The 21,012-nt window shown below is 37.4% G+C and overlaps 1 protein-coding gene across 2 annotated transcripts in view; it reads right to left on the bottom strand.

Annotated features, from left to right (window-relative positions):
- Window positions 1-21,012, bottom strand: part of STK38L (serine/threonine kinase 38 like) — a 102,602-nt gene that overhangs the window by 22,896 nt on the left and 58,694 nt on the right. For both annotated transcript variants that reach the window (XR_007517140.1, XM_049882713.1), the window contains exons 2-4: window positions 13,965-14,109; window positions 8,373-8,424; window positions 356-478 (exon numbers count right to left, since the gene is read on the bottom strand). Coding sequence is in view for 1 of the 2 variants with exons in the window: in XM_049882713.1 (XP_049738670.1) it covers window positions 356-478; window positions 8,373-8,424; window positions 13,965-14,098 (309 nt within the window). In the remaining variant the exon portion in view is untranslated. The remainder of the gene's footprint in view (window positions 1-355; window positions 479-8,372; window positions 8,425-13,964; window positions 14,110-21,012) is intronic.

Raw genomic sequence — 21,012 nt, 5'->3', positions numbered from 1 at the left:
TGGTTAAGAGCTATGGCTACTAACCAAAAGGTCGCCAGTTCGAATCCACCAGGCACTCCTTGGAAACTATGGGGCGGTTCTGCTCTGTCCTGTAGGTTGCTGTGAGTCGATAATCGACTAGACAGCAATGAATTTTTGGTTTTTATTATTTATTCAGGTGTGAAAGGTAGGTTCTTTTAAATGAAGCAGGGGTTTGCCATTGTTGGTAGTTCAGGACTTATATTTTAAACTATCTTTAAGATACATGTATTTTGTGGCAGATATGGATTCCTATGTATGCCAAAAGATAATCAGGTGCTCAGGGGATCAAATGGGTAGAATTTCCAAGGAAGGTAACTTTGAGAAAGCAGCACACCTCTCCAAAAGCTCCTCTTCCTATAACTTTTAGAGACTCAAAGTCATCCAAGCCAAGTCTGGTCCTCTTGAGCCGTAAGAACTCTGTTTCTTTGCGAGCATGCTGTGATCGGCGTAACTTTTTCTATTAAAAAAGAGAGAATTTTATAATCAGATTGTTTCCAAGGAAACCTACCACACTAAAGACAATACACATAAAAATGGGGTAAGGTATCATAAATATTATATAGTAGTACAATAACTTATTTACCTAAGTATTAAGCATTCAAAGAACAAAACAAGCTAAAGAAAACATTTTATACTTTTTAACAATTGGGAATCTTGAGGTGGACTCCATTAAGTATTTCATCTTAACCAGTTCATCTTTTATGTGTATGTATCTGTGTGTACACATACAGATGTGAGTTAAGTGCCGTTGAGTCTATTTCTACTCTACTCATTTATTCTTTCATCCATACACTAACTTAATTCATAAAGATTAAACTTCAGTAAGTGCTAAGAGTATTCTGATACTGCTTTTTATTCTGTCAGGAAATCTACTTTGCTTGAATTCCATAATTTCCAAGGTTGCTCTGTCACAGCTACCAAGGCTTACAACACCTAAGTAACACAATGTCAGTGTTTCCATAGAGATTTATTTATGGTAGAGTTTATTCTTGAACAAATTTTAATAAACTGCTTGAGGTTCGGCACACAACATCTCAAAAATATGAAATTAGAAAAAAAGCAATTATGAGGAGAACGTATTAAAATATTCAAGCCAGGGATTTCTTAACTGATACTACAATGATCACAGAAAATAACTACTTTAAAATATCTTTACGAGATACACATTTTATAGCATTATGAAGAAGTACTATGACATAGGCTGATTATAAACAAGCATTTATTGCATTGTTCTCAACCTTATTTTTTTCCCTCACCAAACAAAGTTCTGTTTTTCGATACAGTTAATTCCTAGAAAAGGTAACACAGTGTGGGAAAAATAAATAAGTGAAAATGCTGAACTCCTGTTCATCTTCAGCTAAGCCCTAACAAGCTTTCAGTGGTTCAGTTCTGAGGGTAAATAAGTCAAAATAATAAGGAATGACCATAAAAGCTAAAAAGCATTATTCCTTAATGTAGTTCAAGGAATAATCACTGATTAGTCCCTTCTTACTCCTGTTTATATCTGTTTTAAAAAAGGGTAAGGTGAACTATTAATTAGAAATATGTACATGTGTATCATCAACACAGTGAATTCTGATACTTCTAAAAAAGTCAATCCAAAAGGATGCAATCAAGAAGTTATGCAAGCATCTTCAACTGCAGTCAAACAGCTAAATGAAATGACATGCTTAGGCACATCAATAGTGGAAATTATGGCAGTATGAGTATACAAATTAAATTAATTAAAGTATATAAATTAAAGAGGCCTAGTCTAATTTCCTTTTCCATATCCAATACCGATTGCAACATACAGTGGTACTATGGAAAAAATAAGTAGTCAACAGTGAAAGAAAATTTCCTTTTTTTAAGAAGGCAGGCAATAAAGGAAATTAAATGGCTACAATAAAGATGCAATAATCATTACTCTATTTAACTAAAAGCTATTCATATCTAGTGGCTGTGTATTAGTTTAAAAATAGATTTCTATAATCATGGAGTCAGGTTTTTTTTTTTTCTTTTAAATATCAGGTTAATATAGTTATAATTACATTTATGTAATTATAAAAACAAGGACGATGGAACATAGGGCAATGGGGAAGACTCTTTCCTTCTTTATACCTAACAAATGCCAAATACACTTTTTAGCACATAGTAGATATTCAAAAACACCTTTTGAATGATAAAAAATAACTGAATTACTAATAAAACAAAGCCCTTGTGGTGTAATAGTTAAGCGCATGGCTGCTAATGCAAAGACTGGTGGTTTGAACGCACCCAGCAGCTCCTTGGAGAAAGATCTAGCTATCTGCTCACATAAAGACTAAAGCCTAGAAAACTCCATGGGGGAAGTTCTACTCTGTCCCATGGGGTCACTATGAGTCAGAATTGACTGAGGGCACAAAACAACAAAGACAGCCATAAGACAGTCATAAAAGTAGCTTTGAAACTTTTAAGAATGTAATTTAAAAAGCCACATGGTGGCACTATAGTAACAGGTCTTCCAAGGCTGTAAGGAGTTTTTTTTTTTTTTTTAATTGCATAAATGGATAATTATAAGAATTTTAAAAGACACTTTGGATTTCTGCCTTCGTGGATTATAAAGCAGAATATAGTTGGATGTAGGTGCAGAAACTTGCTTAATTTGAATGGAAAACATGACCTATTACACAGCTTCATAAAGTGTGCTCAAATTGAGATGCAGTTGAAGAAAATAATGTTCATCAAGCATCTGCTGGGCTATATAATGTGACAAATAAATGATGTGTATGTATTTTGGGGCACAGCTATTTAGTGGCAAAAAGAGAATCACAAGTGTGTGAAACACATCATTCTACAAAAAGGAAATCACTTATAATGTCATTATATTACTTTAAGAAAATCTACTCCATGATTTTAATCTTAAAATCAGTGTAATGGTTCCGAGGTAGCTGAATCAATTTTACATTAAAAAAAAAAAAAAACTAATAAAAAAGCATTTTGACACATCTGGTCAAAACTTAAATACAGATCGGGAACCAGACAAGGATGCCCTTTATCACCACTCTTATTAAACACTGTGCTGGAAGTCCTAGCCAGAGCAATTAGGCTTGATAAAGAAATAAAGGGCATCCAGATTGGCAAGGAAGAAGTAAAAATATCTCTATTTGCAGAGGACATGATCTTATACACAGAAAACCCTAAGGAATCCTCCAGAAAACTACTGAAACTAATAGAAGAGCTCAGCAGAGTATCTGTATACAAGATAAACATACAAAAATCAGTTGGATTCCTCTACACCAACAAAAAGAACATTGAAGAGGAAATCACCAAATCAATGCCATTTACAATAGCCCCAAGAAGATAAAATACTTAGGAATAAGCCTTACCAGAGATGTAAAAGACTTATACAAAGAAAACTACGGTACACTTCTACAAGAAACCAAATGAGACTTACATAAGTGGAAGAACATACCTTGCTTGTGGATAGGAAGACTTAACATTATAAAAATGTCTATTCTACCAAAAGCGATCTATACATTTAATGCAATTCCAATCCAAATCCCAAGGACATTCTTTAATGAGATGGAGAAACAAATCACCAATTTCATATGGAAGGGAAAAAGGCCCCAGATAAATAAGGCATTGCTGAAAAAGAAGAACAAAGTGGGAGGCCTTACTTTACCTGATTTTAGAACCTATTATACCGCCACAGTAGTCAAAACAGCCTGGTACTGGTACAACAACAGATACATGGACCAGTGGAACAGAATTGAGAATCCAGACATAAATCTGTCCACGTATGAGCAGTTGATATTTGACAAAGGCCCCGAAACAGTTAAATGGGGGAAAAGACAGTCTTTTTAACCAATGGTGCTGGCATAACTGGATATCCATCTGCAAAAAAATGAAAACAAGACCCATACCTCACTCCATGCACAAAAACTAACTCAAAATGGATCAAAGACCTAAATATAAAATCTAAAACGATACAGATCATGGAAGAAAAAATAAAGACAACATTAGGAGCCCTAATACATGGCATAAACAGTATAAAAAACATTATAAAGAACGTAGAAGAAAAACTAGACAACTGGGAGCTCCTAAAAATCGAACACTTATGCTCATCCAAAGACTTCACCAAAAGAGTAAAAAGACTACCTACAGACTGGGAAAAAGTTTTTAGCTATGACATTTCTGATCAGCACCTGATCTCTAAAATCTACATGATACTGCAAAAACACAACTGCAAAATGACAAATAACCCAATTAAAAAATGGGCAAAAGATATGAACAGACACTTCACTAATTTAGTGAAGACATTCAGGTAGCTAACAGATACATGAGGAAATGTTCACAATCATTAGCCATTAGAGAAATGCAGATCAAAACTACAATGAGATTTCATCTCACTCCAACAAGGCTGGCATTAATCCAAAAAATACAAAATAATAAATGTTGGAGAGGCTGTGGAGAGACTGGAACACTTATACACTGCTGGTGGGAATGTCAAATGGTACAACCACTTTGGAAATCTATCTGGCGTTTTCTTAAAAAGTTAGAAATAGAACTATCATACAACCCAGAAATCCCACTCCTTGGAATATACCCAAGAGAAATAAGAGCCTTTACACGAACAGATATATGCACACCCATGTTTGCTGCAGCACTGTTCACAATAGCAAAAAGATGGAAGCAACCAAGGTGCCCATCAACCGATGAATGGATAAATTATGGTATATTCACACAATGGAATACTACACATCGATAAAGAACAGTGAGAAATCTGTGAAACATTTCATAACATGGAGGAACCTGGAAGGCATTATGCTGAGTGAAATTAGTCAGTTGCAAAAGGAAAAATATCGTATAAGACCACTGTTATTAGAACTAGAGAAATAGTTTAAACTGAGAAGAAAACATTCTTTTGTGGTTACGAGAGGGGGGAGGGAGGGAGGGTGGGAGAGGGACATTCACTAATTAGATGGTAGATAAGAGCTACTTTAGGTGAAGGGAAAGAAGACAGCACGCAATACAAGGGAGGTCAGCACAACTGGACTAAACCAAAAGCAAAGAAGTTTCCTGAATAAACTGATTGCTTCAAAGGCCAGAGTACCAGGGGCAGGGGTCTGGGGACCACGGTTTCAGGGGACATCTAAGTCAACTGCCATAATAAAATCTATTAAGAAAACATTCTGCATCCCACTTTGAAGAGTGGCATCCCACTTTGAAGAGTGGCATCTGGGGTGTTAAACGCTAGCAAGCAGCCATCCAAGATGCATCAATTGGTCTCAACCCACCTGGATCAAAGAAGAATGAAGAACACCAAGGACACAAGGTGATTACGAGCCCAAGAGATAGAAAGGGCCACATGAACTAGCAACTACATCATCCTGAGACCAGAAGAACTAGATGGTGCCTGGCTACAACCGATGACTGCCCTGACAGGGAACACAACAGAGAACCCCTGAGGGAGCAGGAGAGCAGTGGGATGCAGACCCCAGATTCTCATAAGACCAGACTTAATGGCCTGATTGAGACTGGAAGGATCCTGGTGGTCCTGGCCCCCAGACCTTCTGTTGGCCCAGGACAGGAACCATTCCCGAAGCCAACTCTTCAGACAGGGATTGGACTGGACAATGGGTTGGAGAGAGACGCTGGTGAGGAGTGAGCTTCTTGGATCAGGTGGACACTTGAGACTATGTTGGCATCTCCTGCCAGGAGGGGAGATGAGAGAGTGGAGGGGGTTAGAAGCCTGTGAAAAGGACACGAGAAGAGAGAGTGGAGGGAGAGAGTGGGCTGTCTCGTTAGGGGAAGAGTAATTGGGAGTGTGTAGCAAGGTGTATATTGGTTTTTGTGTGAGGGACTGACTTGATTTGTAAACTTTCACTTAAAGCACAATAAAAATTATTAAAAAAAAAAAAATCTTAAGTAGATTAATTAGCCTTAAAAGGGGAATCAAACATTTTTGTGGTAATCACATCCTTTCTTCTCCACAGACAAAAAATAAGAAATCAGTGAACCAAACATTTCATGGCTCTCTCTTGCAGCTTGGACTCAGCTATTTTCATTTTCCAGTAAACCAAACCAAACCCAATGCCATCAGTCAATTCTGACTCATAGTGACCCTACAGGACAGAGTAGAGCTGTCCCGTAGGATGGTCAAGGCTTTAATCCTTATGGAAGCAGGCTGCCACATCTTTTTCTCACAAAGCGGCTGGAGGGTTCAGAGAGCCAACCTTCTGGTTATCAGTTGAGCACTTTAACCACTGCCCCACCAGGGCTTCTTTCATTTTTTATTAGAGGAAATAATATTCCATTTTTGATGGGATTTTCTTAACTGAGATGCAACTAGTAACACATCATTTTCTTCCTTTGTCCATTCCTTTTTAAACGGGTTTTTTAAACTCAAGATCTGTAAGGTACCTGGTTTTTATAGAAGTTTTTTATAAAAAACTTTTTATAAAAGTTTTGAGGTATGAAAGGGTTCAGATAGCAATTTCATTTTAGTATATATGTTCTACATGGCCAGATTATACAGTTTAGAGATTTTGCAATTTTCACAAATTATTATGTAAATAATTTTCTATTAGAGGATGAGTTAAGGATGAACACTAGTTTTAAATTAAAAAAAAAAAAACTAGATTCTTGAGTTTATAAAATCATTTTGTTCAATTAAAAAAAAAAAGAAGAAGCCACCCCACATAAACACACTTCTCCAAGATACTTTACATTAAGGGTAAAAGAGTTTACCTATTTTATAGAATTTGACACGATACAGGACCTAGTTTAGGCCCTGACAACAAGCATTTGTGGAATTAAAAATATCGTTATGGAAAAAATTTTAGAAACTTCATAAATAGTTATAATAGGTCACTGACTTAGGGGCTAATTCATCTCAAATTTCTCTAAGTTATTTGTAAGATTCAAAGAAAATAGCTCTAAATGAAGTCAATACTTGCTGTAGACCAGATGTTGCAAACTAAAAAATGTTAAACTTCTTAATCTGAGTTGTGACTCTCTATTGCCTAGAAAATAAACTATAAATCTCTTAGAGTAAGCTATTCCAAGCATAGCCTTACATTATGAGCTATTACTACTTCCTTTATTGCACCCTTTTAGCTCAAATGAAATTACCTATTACTCTGCATGTATTGTACATTCATTATTTTGTATGTACTTCTTATCTGCGCTATAAATTCTACCCATTCTTTAAGGTTAAAATTAAATGTTAACTCTTCAATGAAGCCTTACCTGATACCCTGAATTAAAAAAAAAAAACTCTGTATTTTCAAAGGTGGCAACATTCCGTCTTCTGTACATAATTTAAATACATGCACCTGCCACTCATATAATTTCTCTTCCTAACCTGATCCTATAGGGTCGCTATGGGTCGGAATCTACTCGATGGCAACAGGTTAATGGGTTAATCTGAAAACTCCTTGAGGGCAAGGTCCATTGTTCATTTGTTATTTTACTTCACCAACATTTATTCTCCTCCTCTGCCTCATGCTGAATAAGACATGAACCGGGCGTATGGACTTTCTACTTTATGGGGAGATGGTATGTTTTTTTTTTTTTTGGTATGTTAAGTGCCGTGACAGGTAAGGGAACAGAGTTACAGCAGAATGTAAAGGAAGCACCTTGGGAGGTGGGGAAGTTTTCCCAGTGGAACAGATGCTTATGTGAAGTGAGGCCTAAAGCTCTTTGAAGAATGAGGGTTGAGTGGGGGTAGTTAGGAAGAGTTCCGAATGGTAGAAACAGCATGTCAAAAGCGCTACAGGCGAGGGAGGGTGGGTTAATGTAATTCAATATCGTTGGTGAGATGACGCTAGAGACAAGCAGAGGCCAAATCCTAAAGGATCTTGTATACCAATGTTAAAAGTTTGCAGTTATCCTGAGAGCACTCTGGAGCCAATGAAGGGTATTCAGCAAAAGAATAACAGGATCAAATCTGTTTTTAGGAGATCACTGTAGTTGCAGTGTGCGGAAAAATTAGGGGAGGGAGTAGGGCCAAGACTGGAGGTAGAGGGACCAATTAGGGATAGCTATATGGGGGTTTAAATTAGGATAGCGGTACTGGGGCTAGAGATGTGGCTAGTTTTCAGAAATATTTGGAAAAACTCTGAAAGGATTAGGAGTTGATTGATCCTCTTGGTGTCCCACTTTCTTGTTCTACATACCTAGAATAGTGCAGATACTCTTCACTAAATATATGTTCTTGGAATTAGAAAAAAAACTGCTGCCACCTTTTAACGGTATTCATAAGAGCTACAAAGAAGCCCACAGTCAAATGATGAAATTCACGTTATCTAGCGTTATAAAATCATTTGATATCAATAATGAGAAAGTCACTGGGGTTGCTTTTCTGCAGTAAGTACAGCTTACGTTACCTCTTCATCTGCTAATCCTTCTTCTTCCATGGCCACTTCTAACTTCTTCTGCCTTTTAAAAAGAAAAAATAATTTCTTTTCACGAGGTTTCCAACTACTCATGTTTAAGAAATACACATTCATTTATCCAAGTTTATCACTTCAGGTTCCTAAGCTAAAATGCAAAATCTTTTGCATTAGATCACAATAATCACTAGGAATAGTTTTCTTTCTCAAAATAAAAACCCAGATTTAGCTTTCCTACTAGCCAAATGAATAATTAATTATAAAACTTATTCCACTCTCCTTCCTAAGTGAATTGTTAGTCAAGATGACTAATGTTCTAATATTGAAAATTCTGTATTAATATCCAATCTACTACAATCATTAATATTTACCAGTGTTTATGCTAGAGATATGCAAAACTAAGGACAGCAGAGCAGCTAAAAGTAAAAAACTTTTAAGGTGGAAAGGCCTGTGTTTGAATCCTGATTCTAACACTAATGAGCTTGTCTAAATTCCTAGCTTAAACTCTGTGCTCAGTTTTGCTAATCAAGCAAAGATGCTCAATGGAGTTGAATGTTTTTTATTCTAATTCTTCAAAAATTGGAAAGTCATACACATATATAAAGTAGCCCCATTAACCATCAGAACATTTGCCTTACAACTCATTTCTCAGTGAATATTAGTAGCTCTGTTTCTGTTGGGCTGGTTTTTCCTAAAGGTAATCCTGGGAGAACTCCTCCAAACTAGTTCTAGAGTCTGACAGAATAAGGTGAACATTCCAGGATCTCTGCAAGTGGACATACTCGTTGAGGATTGAAACTTCACCCACATGCTTCTTCAGCACTTGTAATAGGTACCTATCGTGGAATTTATCACACTAATTTTTATCTGTTGTTTACACTTTGTTCCCTTAGAATGGAATAAGTTCCTAACATCAGATTCCGTACCCTGGCATCATGCACTCCTAAGCACTGCTTCTTGAATGGTTTCTGGTTTTCTCCTTTCAGAAAGAAGTCAAGAGAGTAAGAGAACCATTAACCTGGGAGGGACTATCAATACCTAAGCAACTTCATTCTTTCAACAAATCTCCACTTCCACTTTCCTCAGTCCTTGCCAAGCCTAACACTGCATGAAGTCATCCCTAATTCTGGGGAGAAATGTAGTATCTTTCAACTATTTCTGCCATATCTAAACAGAAAGACCCACGCCTTCTCTCGTGCTAAAAAAAAAAAAAAGAAAAAAAACTTTCCTCCTAAAATGCTTTTACACTTAGCTCCGATTGTTACTTTATTAGGCTTATTGATTGTTGTTGTTAGGGGCCTTCAAGTCGGTTCTGACTCATAGTGACCCTATGTACAACACAACAAAACACTGCCCAGACAGTCCAGCGCCATCCCCACAATTGTTATACTTGAGCCCATTGTTGCTGCCACTGTGTCATTCCATCTTGTTGAGGGTCTTCCTCTTTTTTGCTGATCCTCTACTTTACCAAACATCAGGTCCTTTTCCAGAAACTGATCCCTCCTGGTAACATGTCCAAAGCAAGTAAGATGAATTCTCACCATCCTTGTTTCTAAGGAGCATTCTGGCTGTACTTCCAAAACAGATTTGTTTGTTCTTCTGGCAGTCCATGGTACATTCATCACTCTTTGCCAACACCATAATTCGAAGGCATCATTCTTCTTCGGTGTTCTTTATTCATAGTCCAGCTTTTCCACACAATACCATGGCTTGGGTCAGACACACCTTAGTCCTCAAACTGACTTCTTCGCTTTTTAATGCTTTAAAGAGGTCTTTTGCAGCAGGTTTGCCCAAGGCAATACACTGCTGCTTCCATGGGTGCTGATTGTGGATCCAAGTATAAGGAAATCCTTGACAACTTCAATATTTTCTCTGTTTAACATAATGTTGTTTACTGGTCCATTTGTGAGGATTTTTGTTTTCTTTATGTTAAGGTGCAATCCATACTGAAGGCTGTAATCTCTGATCTTCACCAGTAAGTGCATCAAGTCCTCTTCACTTTCAGCTAGCGAGGCTGTGTCATCTGCATATCACAGGTTGTTAATGAGTCTTCCTCTAATCCTGATGCACCACTCTTCTTCATATAGTCCTGCTCCTTGAATTCTTTGCTCAGCATACAGACTGAATAAGTATGGTAAAAGGATACAACCCTGACACACATTTTTCCTGACTTTAAACCACTCACTATCCCCTTGTTCTGTTCCAACTACTGCTTCTTTATCTTTGTATGGATTTCTCATGAGCACGATTAAGTGTTCTGGAATTCCCATTCTTTGCAATGTTATCTATAATTTGTTATGATCCACAGAGTCAAATGCCTTTGCATAGTCAATGATACACAGGTACACACCTTTCCGATATTCTCTGCTTTTAGCCAAGATCCATCTGACATCAGCGATGATATTCCTTGTTCCCAGTCCTCTTCTGAATCTGGCTTGAATTTCTGGCAGCACCCTGTCAATGTACTACTGCAACCATTTTTCAATTATCTTCAGCATTACTTGCATGTGATATTAATGATATGTTCAACAATTTCCACATTCTTTTGGATCACCTTTCTTTGGAACGGGCACAAATACTGATCTCTTCCAGTCAGTTGGCCAGGTAGCTAGTCTTCCAAATTACTTGGCACAGATAAGTGAGCACTTCCAGCGTTGCATCCGTTTGTTGAAACGTCTCAATTGGTATTCCATCAATTCCTGGAGCCTTGTGTTTTTGCCAATGCCTTCAGTGCAGCTTAGACTTCTTCCTTCCATACCATATGCTACCTCCTGAAATGGCTGAATGTCAACCAATTCTTTTTGGTACAGTGACTGTGTATTTCTTCCATCTTCTTTTGAAGCTTCCTACGTCTTTCAATACTGTACTGGTATTTGAAATACCAGTGGCATAGATTCCACCATCACAGCAACACACAAGCCACCACAGTATGACAAACCAAAAGACGAGTGGAGGATTCAATTGGTTAAGTCCTATGAATTCATTATGTCTTCTTAAAGTGCAAACTTTTAGAAAATAAGAGCTGATGGTTTAATCGGACCTCCATGGCCCCAAACTAAGATTGATAATTTATTTCTTTTAGTATCAGGAGACACTTTTATTTTTACTTTCCTTTGCTTGGAAATAGGGGGCAAAATGGAATTTAAGGTTTCAGCAAGAAGAGACAGCGAACTTTTAAAATTCTGATGAACAGCTTAAGTGCCTCCCTTTTGAAAAAATAGAGATCTTTCTTTACTTGGTTCTCTTCTACTTTATTCATTCTCCCTTGATCTGATCTACTTCCAGATACTTTAATGACACCATAATTAATGAGACATTTGCACATATTTCTAACTTCTTTTTTGTGCTTTCTACTTATGCCTACTTTTCTGTACTTCAGTTTTTCTCTTTTGCCTTTTTTGAACTGATTTTTTCCTCATCCCATTTTTTTCCCCCTTCTACTAGATTTGGAAGTTACAAACTGTTTTATTCTCTTAGTGGTTACCCTTGAAATTACATGTATGCTTAATTTATGAAGTCTGAACTTAATCAATCTTTGCCTCCTTTTTACTTTGATCTCAACCCTTAGAGATATAAAGATCTTCAAGAACATTTTTATTCCAATTATTCTCACCTGACTTATAGTCCACTGTTGGCAAATATTTTAATTCTATTTTTAAACGCATAAGACATTATATTGTTATTACCATCGTTTTGTACAATTTTTGTTTATATTTATCCACATATTTACCACTAAGATCTGTTTGTGATCACTTTTTCTGCCTAAATTGAATCTTTTAAAATTTCTGTTGACAGCAAACTCAGTTTTAGCTCGTCTTTGTTCCAGTCTCTCTCTTCTCTTAGGAATTTTTACTAGATATATGTAGCTCTTCTCACTATTCATCATGTTCCTTAACTTTCTTTCAAATTCTCCTATTAGGTTTCTCTAAGCTACCTTCTGAATAATTACTTAAGTTTTATTTCCTAGTTTACTAATTTTCTCTTCAGTGGTGTCTAATCTAAAATTAAACCTGTTCACTGAGATTTTAATTTCAATAAGTATAATGTTTATTTCTAGGAGTTCTGCTAGTTTCTTTTGAAATTTTTAAAATTGTAATAAAAATATATATGAAAAACACTTGCCATTTCAACAAGTTTTATGTATACAATTCAGTGACATCAAATGCCCTCCAGGAGAATACTCAATTTTAGTGTTTTACTTACTTCTTTAGGTCCCTGCCTTCACTTGATTGCTGGCCCAAGGATTCCTTTCTTTCCGGATTACACACGAACTTTGACGATTTTAATAATTTTAAATGTAAGTTGTTTTCAGTGTAAGGGTTGATCTGAGCACCTAGTCCATCGCATTGCTAGAATGGACTCCTAAGGTGTCAGCTACCACCTTCACACAAATTACTTAATTTTAGTACATCCTCTCTCTCAAAATCCTAATTTTCTTCTTTATCTATCAGTTAAAGTTCGTACTTCACACTACCTAAATGTCTTTCCAGAATCTCAAACATAATATGCCCAAAATTAAGTTCAAAATCTGACTCACCTGCTCTTATTCTTGGTTCCTAAATTGGACCACTATGCTCTCAGGTGCCCAGGCATGAAATTTCAGAGCCAAGATTAACTTATCTCTGTCACATTTTATATCTGGCTAGTAGCCATACTTTGTTAATCTTTCTCACCTGTCATTTCTTCTACTGTCGTCACAACTCTAGTTCAAGCCTCCCTTCCATTTGCCTGGACCACATCACTAGCATTTACTGTTTCTAATCTTTCTCTTCCCGCAATCCATCCTACACACCACAACTATTCTTCCAGAGAAAACACTTCTGATCATTTACTTCTTTTGCTTGAAAATCTTCATGGCTCTCTACTACCTGAGAATAGCTAACTTAACAAAGCATCCAAGGCATTCGAGGCTTTCAAATGTTGAAATCCAGCACTTCCTGTGCTTGTGCTAAATTGGACATTGCCTGACCTAGCCATGGTGGTCTCTACTATCCTTCCTCCAGCTCTTTTACCTCTTTCTCCTTTTATGAATGTATAAATAGTACTCTTCCTTTGGTCCTATTAAATGCCACCACTATTTATGAAGCTGTCCCAGTTGCTTTAGTCAAAAGCAATCTCTCCCTTCTTTGTCTTTCTATTAGTGATACTTCTTATTGTTTCTTGTAATGCTTACGTACATTATCTCCTTGGCTATATTCTATGTTTCCTGAAGGCAAAATAACATCATTCGTTTTTTCATTCTTTCATTCCCACTAGAATACACACAACAGTGTAAATGCTTTTGAATTAAAGTCAGTCATTCATAAAAAGAAAGTATAAAGATATAATTTCATGATTGGAAAGTTTTGTTTAATATATCAACCGAATGTGATCTAAGTACATGAGTGCACAGGACTTTGGGTCTCTCAAGAAATTATTTTTCAAAAATAAAACAAGTAAGTTGGTGCACTGTTAGTTCAGGAAACTTAAAAATAGCATTCAGGGATCTACAATTCTCATATTATTAATGAAAAACATACTTACACCCCACTCACGACATAACAGCTTATTTAGCGAAGGAAAAAAATTTCACTAGCCTTACTATACCTGGTTTCTCTCTCTTCATGCTGTAATATTAGATTGCTGTAGAAATTCTCCAATGTGAGCTTGGCTACCGTCACTCTCTCTCGGGTATGGTTGCTCATAGGAAAGGTTGTTGTAGTCCCTGCCGTCATTGCCATAGTAACAGAAACTGAAACAACATATCAAAACAAAGTATTCAGTAGAAAACAAAACAAAATTTTAAAACTTTCTATTGCTTATACAAATCCTGGAAACAGTTTAATTTTTACTAAAAAAAATTCTACCCCAAACAGTTAACACACCCAAATTTTCCACATTATAAATAATAAAAAGCTAGTAAAGAAAGAGAAAGATCCACCATTCCCACAGCAATAGAAATGAATTTTGAGCTGGCAAAACCCAGAGGTGAATTACGGTAAAGAATCGCCAGTGATAGTCCACATGCAATAAAGACATATACAAATGGTCATCTTCAGTAACCATTCAGAACAAGAAGGTTCAATCTCTTTGGTTGTTGTTTTACTGATTACTGAACAAAATCTTTAAAATTTTACAAATACTTATGCTCCCCCATACCCCCTGCCTAATGTAAGCCTGCTAAGATTTAATGTAGTTCTCTTAAATAGTAAAAAGTAACTCCTGCCCTATAAATTCTGTGAAACATGAAACATCAGTCTAATACAGTCCCCCTGGGCATATGTTTCAGGGAAAAACTACTTTTTGAAAAATGCCCCTTTGAATGGGGCCCATGCCATTTCAGATAGTATTATAACAAAGATTAGTATACTTCTCCATATTCTGAGATTGATGCCATTTTCAAATGAAGCTTAAATGCCTGAAGGAACTAGGGAGGAAACACAAATGCATGAATCAGGCCAGGTGACAAAAGGGAAGTTTTGTGGCCTTAACCGGGGAGTGTGTATGTGCTTAAAGGCATTCAAGTGCCAACTTTTAAAAATCACTGAGCCAGCCAAACAGAGCACTGGCAAGATAAGGAATATCGCAAAATGGTTGCTCCACAAGGGGGCAGTCTGAACTTTGGTGGCTGCTGTACATAGGCACTAACCCTAAGAGACTTGCCTATCACAGGCCCCATCTAAACCAGAAGGACTAGAACAATCCCATACATTAAAGAAGCTTTTGCTTATCTGGACTGAGATCATAACAGCCCATCCTAGAGAAGATCCAGATTGCCAAGAGGGACCATCCAGATTTGCATTCTTAGCTGAAAAGTATTCCTCCAAACCTGCCATCTACACCCATTTCTCTTTAACTACATGAAGATATAGACCCTGGATATGGACCTGAACTGGACAAAACTCCAGAGATGATGCAATGAACAAAAGAGACCTTTCTTGTTCTTTAATGGCAAGCAAGTCAAGTATACCCATTGCCATTGAGTCAGTTCCAACTTATAGCAACCCTACAGGACAGAGTAAAACTGCCCCATAGGGTTTCCAAGGCTATAATCTTCACGGAAGCAGACTGCCACATCTTTCTCATCCCTGCTACCCCCAGCAGCTGGTAGGTTTGAACCGCTGACCTTTCGATTAGCAGCCAAGTGCTTAACCACTGTGCCACCAGGGCTCCTATCAAAATACAGGTTGAAAGTAAACAATTTAATAAAGGTACACTCTCAGTCTCATTGTCCTTATTGAGTTTATACCTCAGTGTACTACCTGAGCCTCAAACTCACTATGTCTAAAATTTGTTTTGACATCATAAATGAGTTCCTCTGAAGATTACTCTCAATATTTCTATAATGGGAAGCTGATGTCACTTGTTTAAAATCATTCATAGCTCCTCACTGCCTACAGCAAGTCAAATTAACATACCATGATAAACCAGGGCAACTCACAATATACTGAGTGCTGGCATATACCAGGAACTTTATGATATTCTATTCACTGATTTCCCTCTTTTTTTCCCTGAGGACTCAAGGTAGAGGCACCTTCCATGTGTGCTTGCATTTCCCGCTCACAGCAGCCCTATAAGGTAAGGAATTGAAGCTTGGAAACGTTACATAGCTAGTAAGCTGTGGAGTCAGGACTCCAACTCCAAGTGCTGTCTCCAACTTGTCATTCCAGTCTCTTCCTCTGTCCTTCCTCACCACTCACTCTTTTCTCAACATACCTGATGTTTTCACGCCTTCCAGCCCTTGAATGGCCTATCCCTGAAACAGTTACGTCCTGTACATTGTTGGTAGGAACCCTGCCAAAAGGGACATTACATTTGATGTTCCTTTGTAAGTGCTCTCTAGCATTTGTACCAATATATTTCAGGCACTAGAGTTTATCACTTCATTTGCCTATCCCATTAAACTAGGAGCAACTCTAGGCAAGAATTTTTCTTGATTCATTTTTTAACATTCACCAAGATAGCATCATATCTGACACACCTGTAAAACCAAAAAAACAAATCCATTGCTGTTGAGTTGATTCCAACTTATAGCAAACCTATAAGACAGAGTAGAACTGCCTCATAGGGTTTCCAAGGAGTGACTGGTGGATTCAAACTGCTGAGTTCTTAATCACTGTGTCACCAGGGCTCCATCTGACAAACAGTAGGTATTAATGAATGAATGGGTCAAACTATCAGACGGAGGAAGGCAGGATTAAAAGAATTAGCACAAAGTATTAAGTGCAGTTGTGGAAAGAGTTTAGAGATTTAATCCAGGCTCTGCTGCTGTCTCAGATATCCAGTGCTGTTATAACAGATATATCACTAGTGGGTAGCTTTAACAAACAGAAATTTATTTTCTCAAAGTGGAGACTTGATGTCCAAATTTAGGGCGCCAGCTCCTAGGGGAAGGCTTTCTCTCTGTCAGCTCTGGGGGAAGGTCCTTGTTGTTCCTTGGTGATGATCTTCATGTGGCATAGCATCTACCTTCCACCATTTCTGCTTGTTTGCTTGCTTGCTTAATCTCTTTTATATCTCAAAAGAGATAGACTCTAGGCACACCCCACACTACTCGTGCCTCATTAACGTAACAAAGACAACCCATTCCCAAATGGGGATTATAACCACAGGCATAGAGGTTATGGTTTACAGAGGTTACGGTTTACAGAGGTTATGGTTTACGGGCATAGATGTTATGGTTTACGACATATTTTTGGAGGACACAGTTCAATCTACAACAGTTGCTGACTGATCACATGGTCTTATTCAAATCACCAGAACACTCTGAACTCAAGTGACTTTCCCCCAAGACAGGGATTACAATATTTGCTCTGCCTAGTTCACAAGCCGAGTCTAAGGCCATCTGAGATAACACATCTGAGAACGGCTTATACAAGTGTAAGACATTAATTCAGAAACCTACTTCACTTTTTTAATGTGCTAAATGCTTTAATAATCATGATATTTAAAAACTCCCAATAAAAAATAAAAATAAATTAAACTAAAAAATTATGGCCAAGTGATTCTAAGCATTAAGCTGCTCTTCTTGGTATGCTACCTAAGGTAATGTTGCCAAACCATATTTGGAAATCATGTTCTATATTTCAGGACCAGATGCAGAAAAGTCAAGGAAGGAAAAATGAAACATCTCCCAAATCATGTTTGTTAACCAGAACTTGCTGGGAGGAGAGGGAGGTGGTGGACTGGAAGTTGAAGAATTCAAGTAAATTTTAGAAATTCAGGTTATACAAAGTTAAACAGGTTTTTTCTTACAGCACTTTCCAGGATCTTTAAAAAGCTAACACGCATTCTAAACCTTCAAAAGGGGTATAGGTGTACGATTTTCGGGAGTGGTATTCTAAGGAACCTCCTGTAAGCATGTAAAATATAAGTTCATAGATAATTCTCTCCAAATACTTCTTAATAAAAAAAGTCTGTTTCTTTTTTCAACAAACATTTAAGAAATAAAAATACAAAAAAAAAAAAAGCTCAGAATCTCCAACAAAGAACAATACCTAGGGATTTTAGAGTACTTTCTGATTTGCCTTTCTTCTAGTGAGCAAAGACTAATGAACAAAGAAATGTCCAGAAGATAGCACTTGATAGACAATTTTCATATTGGGTTGCCAGTTCCCAGGGGGGAAAAAGGTCAAGACTTAATTAACAAGAGTTGTCCAAGGTCTATACATTTCTTTCAAAAAGTGAATGGTGAAAAATGAAACAAAACCTTTCATAATGTATTTTGAGAAAAGCCCGAAGAAATACCACATCAATTCTAGAGTTACATGGTTCATAAGCAATGCTTGTAGGAGTCAGAAAGAAAGGTGTATGATGAACTCAGGGTGTCCTTGGAAGGCAGCTGACTGGCTGCCAACAGACTTGGTAGAACAGGTTGCCCTGTTTACTCTGCCAAAATGCAAGGTCTGGCCTTCGGCTCTGTCACAGTCACAGGACAATCAAATTCTGGAAGCCACTTTACCCTAGCAAAGGTCACAAAAGAGAATGGTAATTTATTAATTTATATATAATAAAAAGTCTAGCAACAAGAGGAACAGACTCTTTCATCTTCTGGCAACCACATTCTATCATTATAGGCAAGCTACACAGGAAGTCTTAACTGGAATTAAAAGATTGCTTTCAGAAGACTGTTTGGTGAGCCTGGCATCAAAACAAATAACTGTTATTCAATTTAAATGTTTAATGGTTTCAGGATAAGGCGGCATCTTAAAAAAAAAAAAAAAAGACTGACAGCCATCTTGCCCAGGGCACCTCTGCCCACTGGAAAGTGGCAAGGGGATGGCCCCTATTAAACTCTGCTGCTGGATGGACTTTCGCAGAAGGAGAGTTTAGGGGCTAGAGGTGGGCAGAAATACTAGTTACCAAGACTTTTGTGGAAATTTTTGTGAAATATAGAAGTATGTTAGGAAATTCAAAACAACTGTAATGCACTACTCTAAAATCTACAAAATACTTCAACACCTCAACAACAAAAAGACAATCAAATTAAAAACTGGGCAAAGATATGAACAGACACTTCACCTAAAAAGACATTCAGGCAGCTAACAGACACATGAAGAAATGCTCGTGATCACTAGCCATTAGAGAAATGCAAATCAAAACTACAACGAGATACCACTTCACCCTGACAATACTGGCACTAATCAAAAAAACAGAAAATAATAAATGTTGGAGAGGTTGTGGAGAGACTGGAACTCTCATGTACTGCTGGTAGGAATGTAAAATGGTACAACCACTATGAAAAACGATATAGTGCTTAAAAAGCTAGAAATAGAAATACCATATGATCTAGTAATCCCACTTCTAGGAATATATCCTAGAGAAATAAGAGCCGTCAAACAAGTAGACATATGCACACCCGTATTCATTGCTGCACTATTCACAATAGCAAAAAGGTGGAAACAACCTAGCACATCAACAGATGAATATTGTTGTTGTTGTTAGATGCTGTTGAGTCAGTTGAGACTCATTAAAAAAAAAAAAACTTAGTAGCAATCCTACAGGGCAGAGTAAAACTGCCCCATAGGGTTTCTAAGGATTGGCTGGTAGATTTGAACTGCTGACCTTTTGGTTAGCAGCCAAGCTCTTAACCACCATACCACCAGGGCTCCAACAGATGAAAAGATAAACAAATTATGGTACATACACACAATGGAATACTATGCAACAATAATGAATCTGTGAAACATCTCACAACATGGATAAATCTGGAGGGCATAAGTCAATCTGGAGTGAAATAAGTCAATCACAAAAGGGCAAATATTGTATGAGACCACTACTAGAAAAACTCAAGAAAAGGTTCATACACAGCAAAAAGCATTCTTTGATGGTTATGAGAGTGAGGAAGGATCGGGAGGGCAAATCACTAACTAGATAGTAGACAAGTGTCAACTTTGGTGAAGGGAAAGACAATGCAATATAGGCGAAGTCAGCACAGGCTGACCAAGGCAAAGCCATTGAAGCTTCCTAGACACATCCAAATACCTTGAGGGTCCGAGTGGCTGGGGCTGAGGGCTATAGCTTCAGGGACATTTAGGTCAACTGGCATAACATGGCTCATAAAGAAAATGTTCTACATCCTAATTTGGTGAGTAGCGTCTGGGGTCTTAAAAGCTTGCAAGTGACCATCTAAGATACCTCTATTGGTCCCATCCCATCCAGAGAAAAGGCGAATGAAGAAAACACAAGAGACACAAGGAAAATATTAGCTCAAAGGACTAAAGGACCACATGAACCGCAGCCTCCACCAGTCTGAGCCCAGAAGAACTAGATGGTGCCAGCTATCACCATTAACCTCTCTGACAGGGATCACAATAGAGAAACCCAGACACAGCAAGAGAAACATACAGAACAAAATTCAAATTCACAGAAAAAGACCAGACTTACTGGTCTTATAGAGACTGGAGGAACCCCCCAAGACTATGGTCCCCCAACACCCTGCTAACTCAGAACTGAAGCCACTCCTGAAGTCCACTTTTCAGACAAAGACAGGCCTATAAAGCAAAAAATAACACACGCAAGGACTATGTTTCTTAGTTCAATCAAATATATGAGACCAGATGGGTAACTCCTGCCCAAAAGCAAGACAAGAAGGCAGGAAGGGACAGGAAAACTGGATGAATGGACACAGGCAACCTGGACAGGAAAGGGGGAGCGTGTTGTCACACTGTGGGGATTGCAACCAATGTTGCAAAACAATATGTGTATAAATTTTTGAACGAGAAACTAACTTGAACTGTAAACTTTCACCTAAAACACACTGAAATTAAAAAAAAATGTTTACACTAATAATATAGTAATAAATAGTTTAGATAAAAATTTATGAATCTGAGGACTTTACAAAGGAGAGGGATAAATGGATCAGGTTTCTCCCATCATAAGATGGAAAAGTTTAACTTCAAAATCCAGACTTGGATGTCAAATAATGAAACACATGTCCTTCAGATACTATATAATGTTATTGTGTTTTTTCCATTCCAGTTACACATACAGGCAAGTGAGTAGGCCTTGTTTAAAAACCAAACCAGAGCAAAAATTATGTCTTATTCATCTTTGCAATGAAAGTGTTACAGCACCTGGCAGAGCACTGAACACACAGCAGGCATTTTGTAAATGAAGACAAATAACTACGATCAAATTTTATCTTAAATTATGT

Source organism: Elephas maximus, chromosome 4, assembly GCF_024166365.1.
Source record: "Elephas maximus indicus isolate mEleMax1 chromosome 4, mEleMax1 primary haplotype, whole genome shotgun sequence".
Lineage (NCBI taxonomy): Eukaryota > Metazoa > Chordata > Mammalia > Proboscidea > Elephantidae > Elephas > Elephas maximus.
Note: the sequence above shows the minus strand (reverse complement) of the source record. Positions and strands in the feature narration are given on the sequence as shown.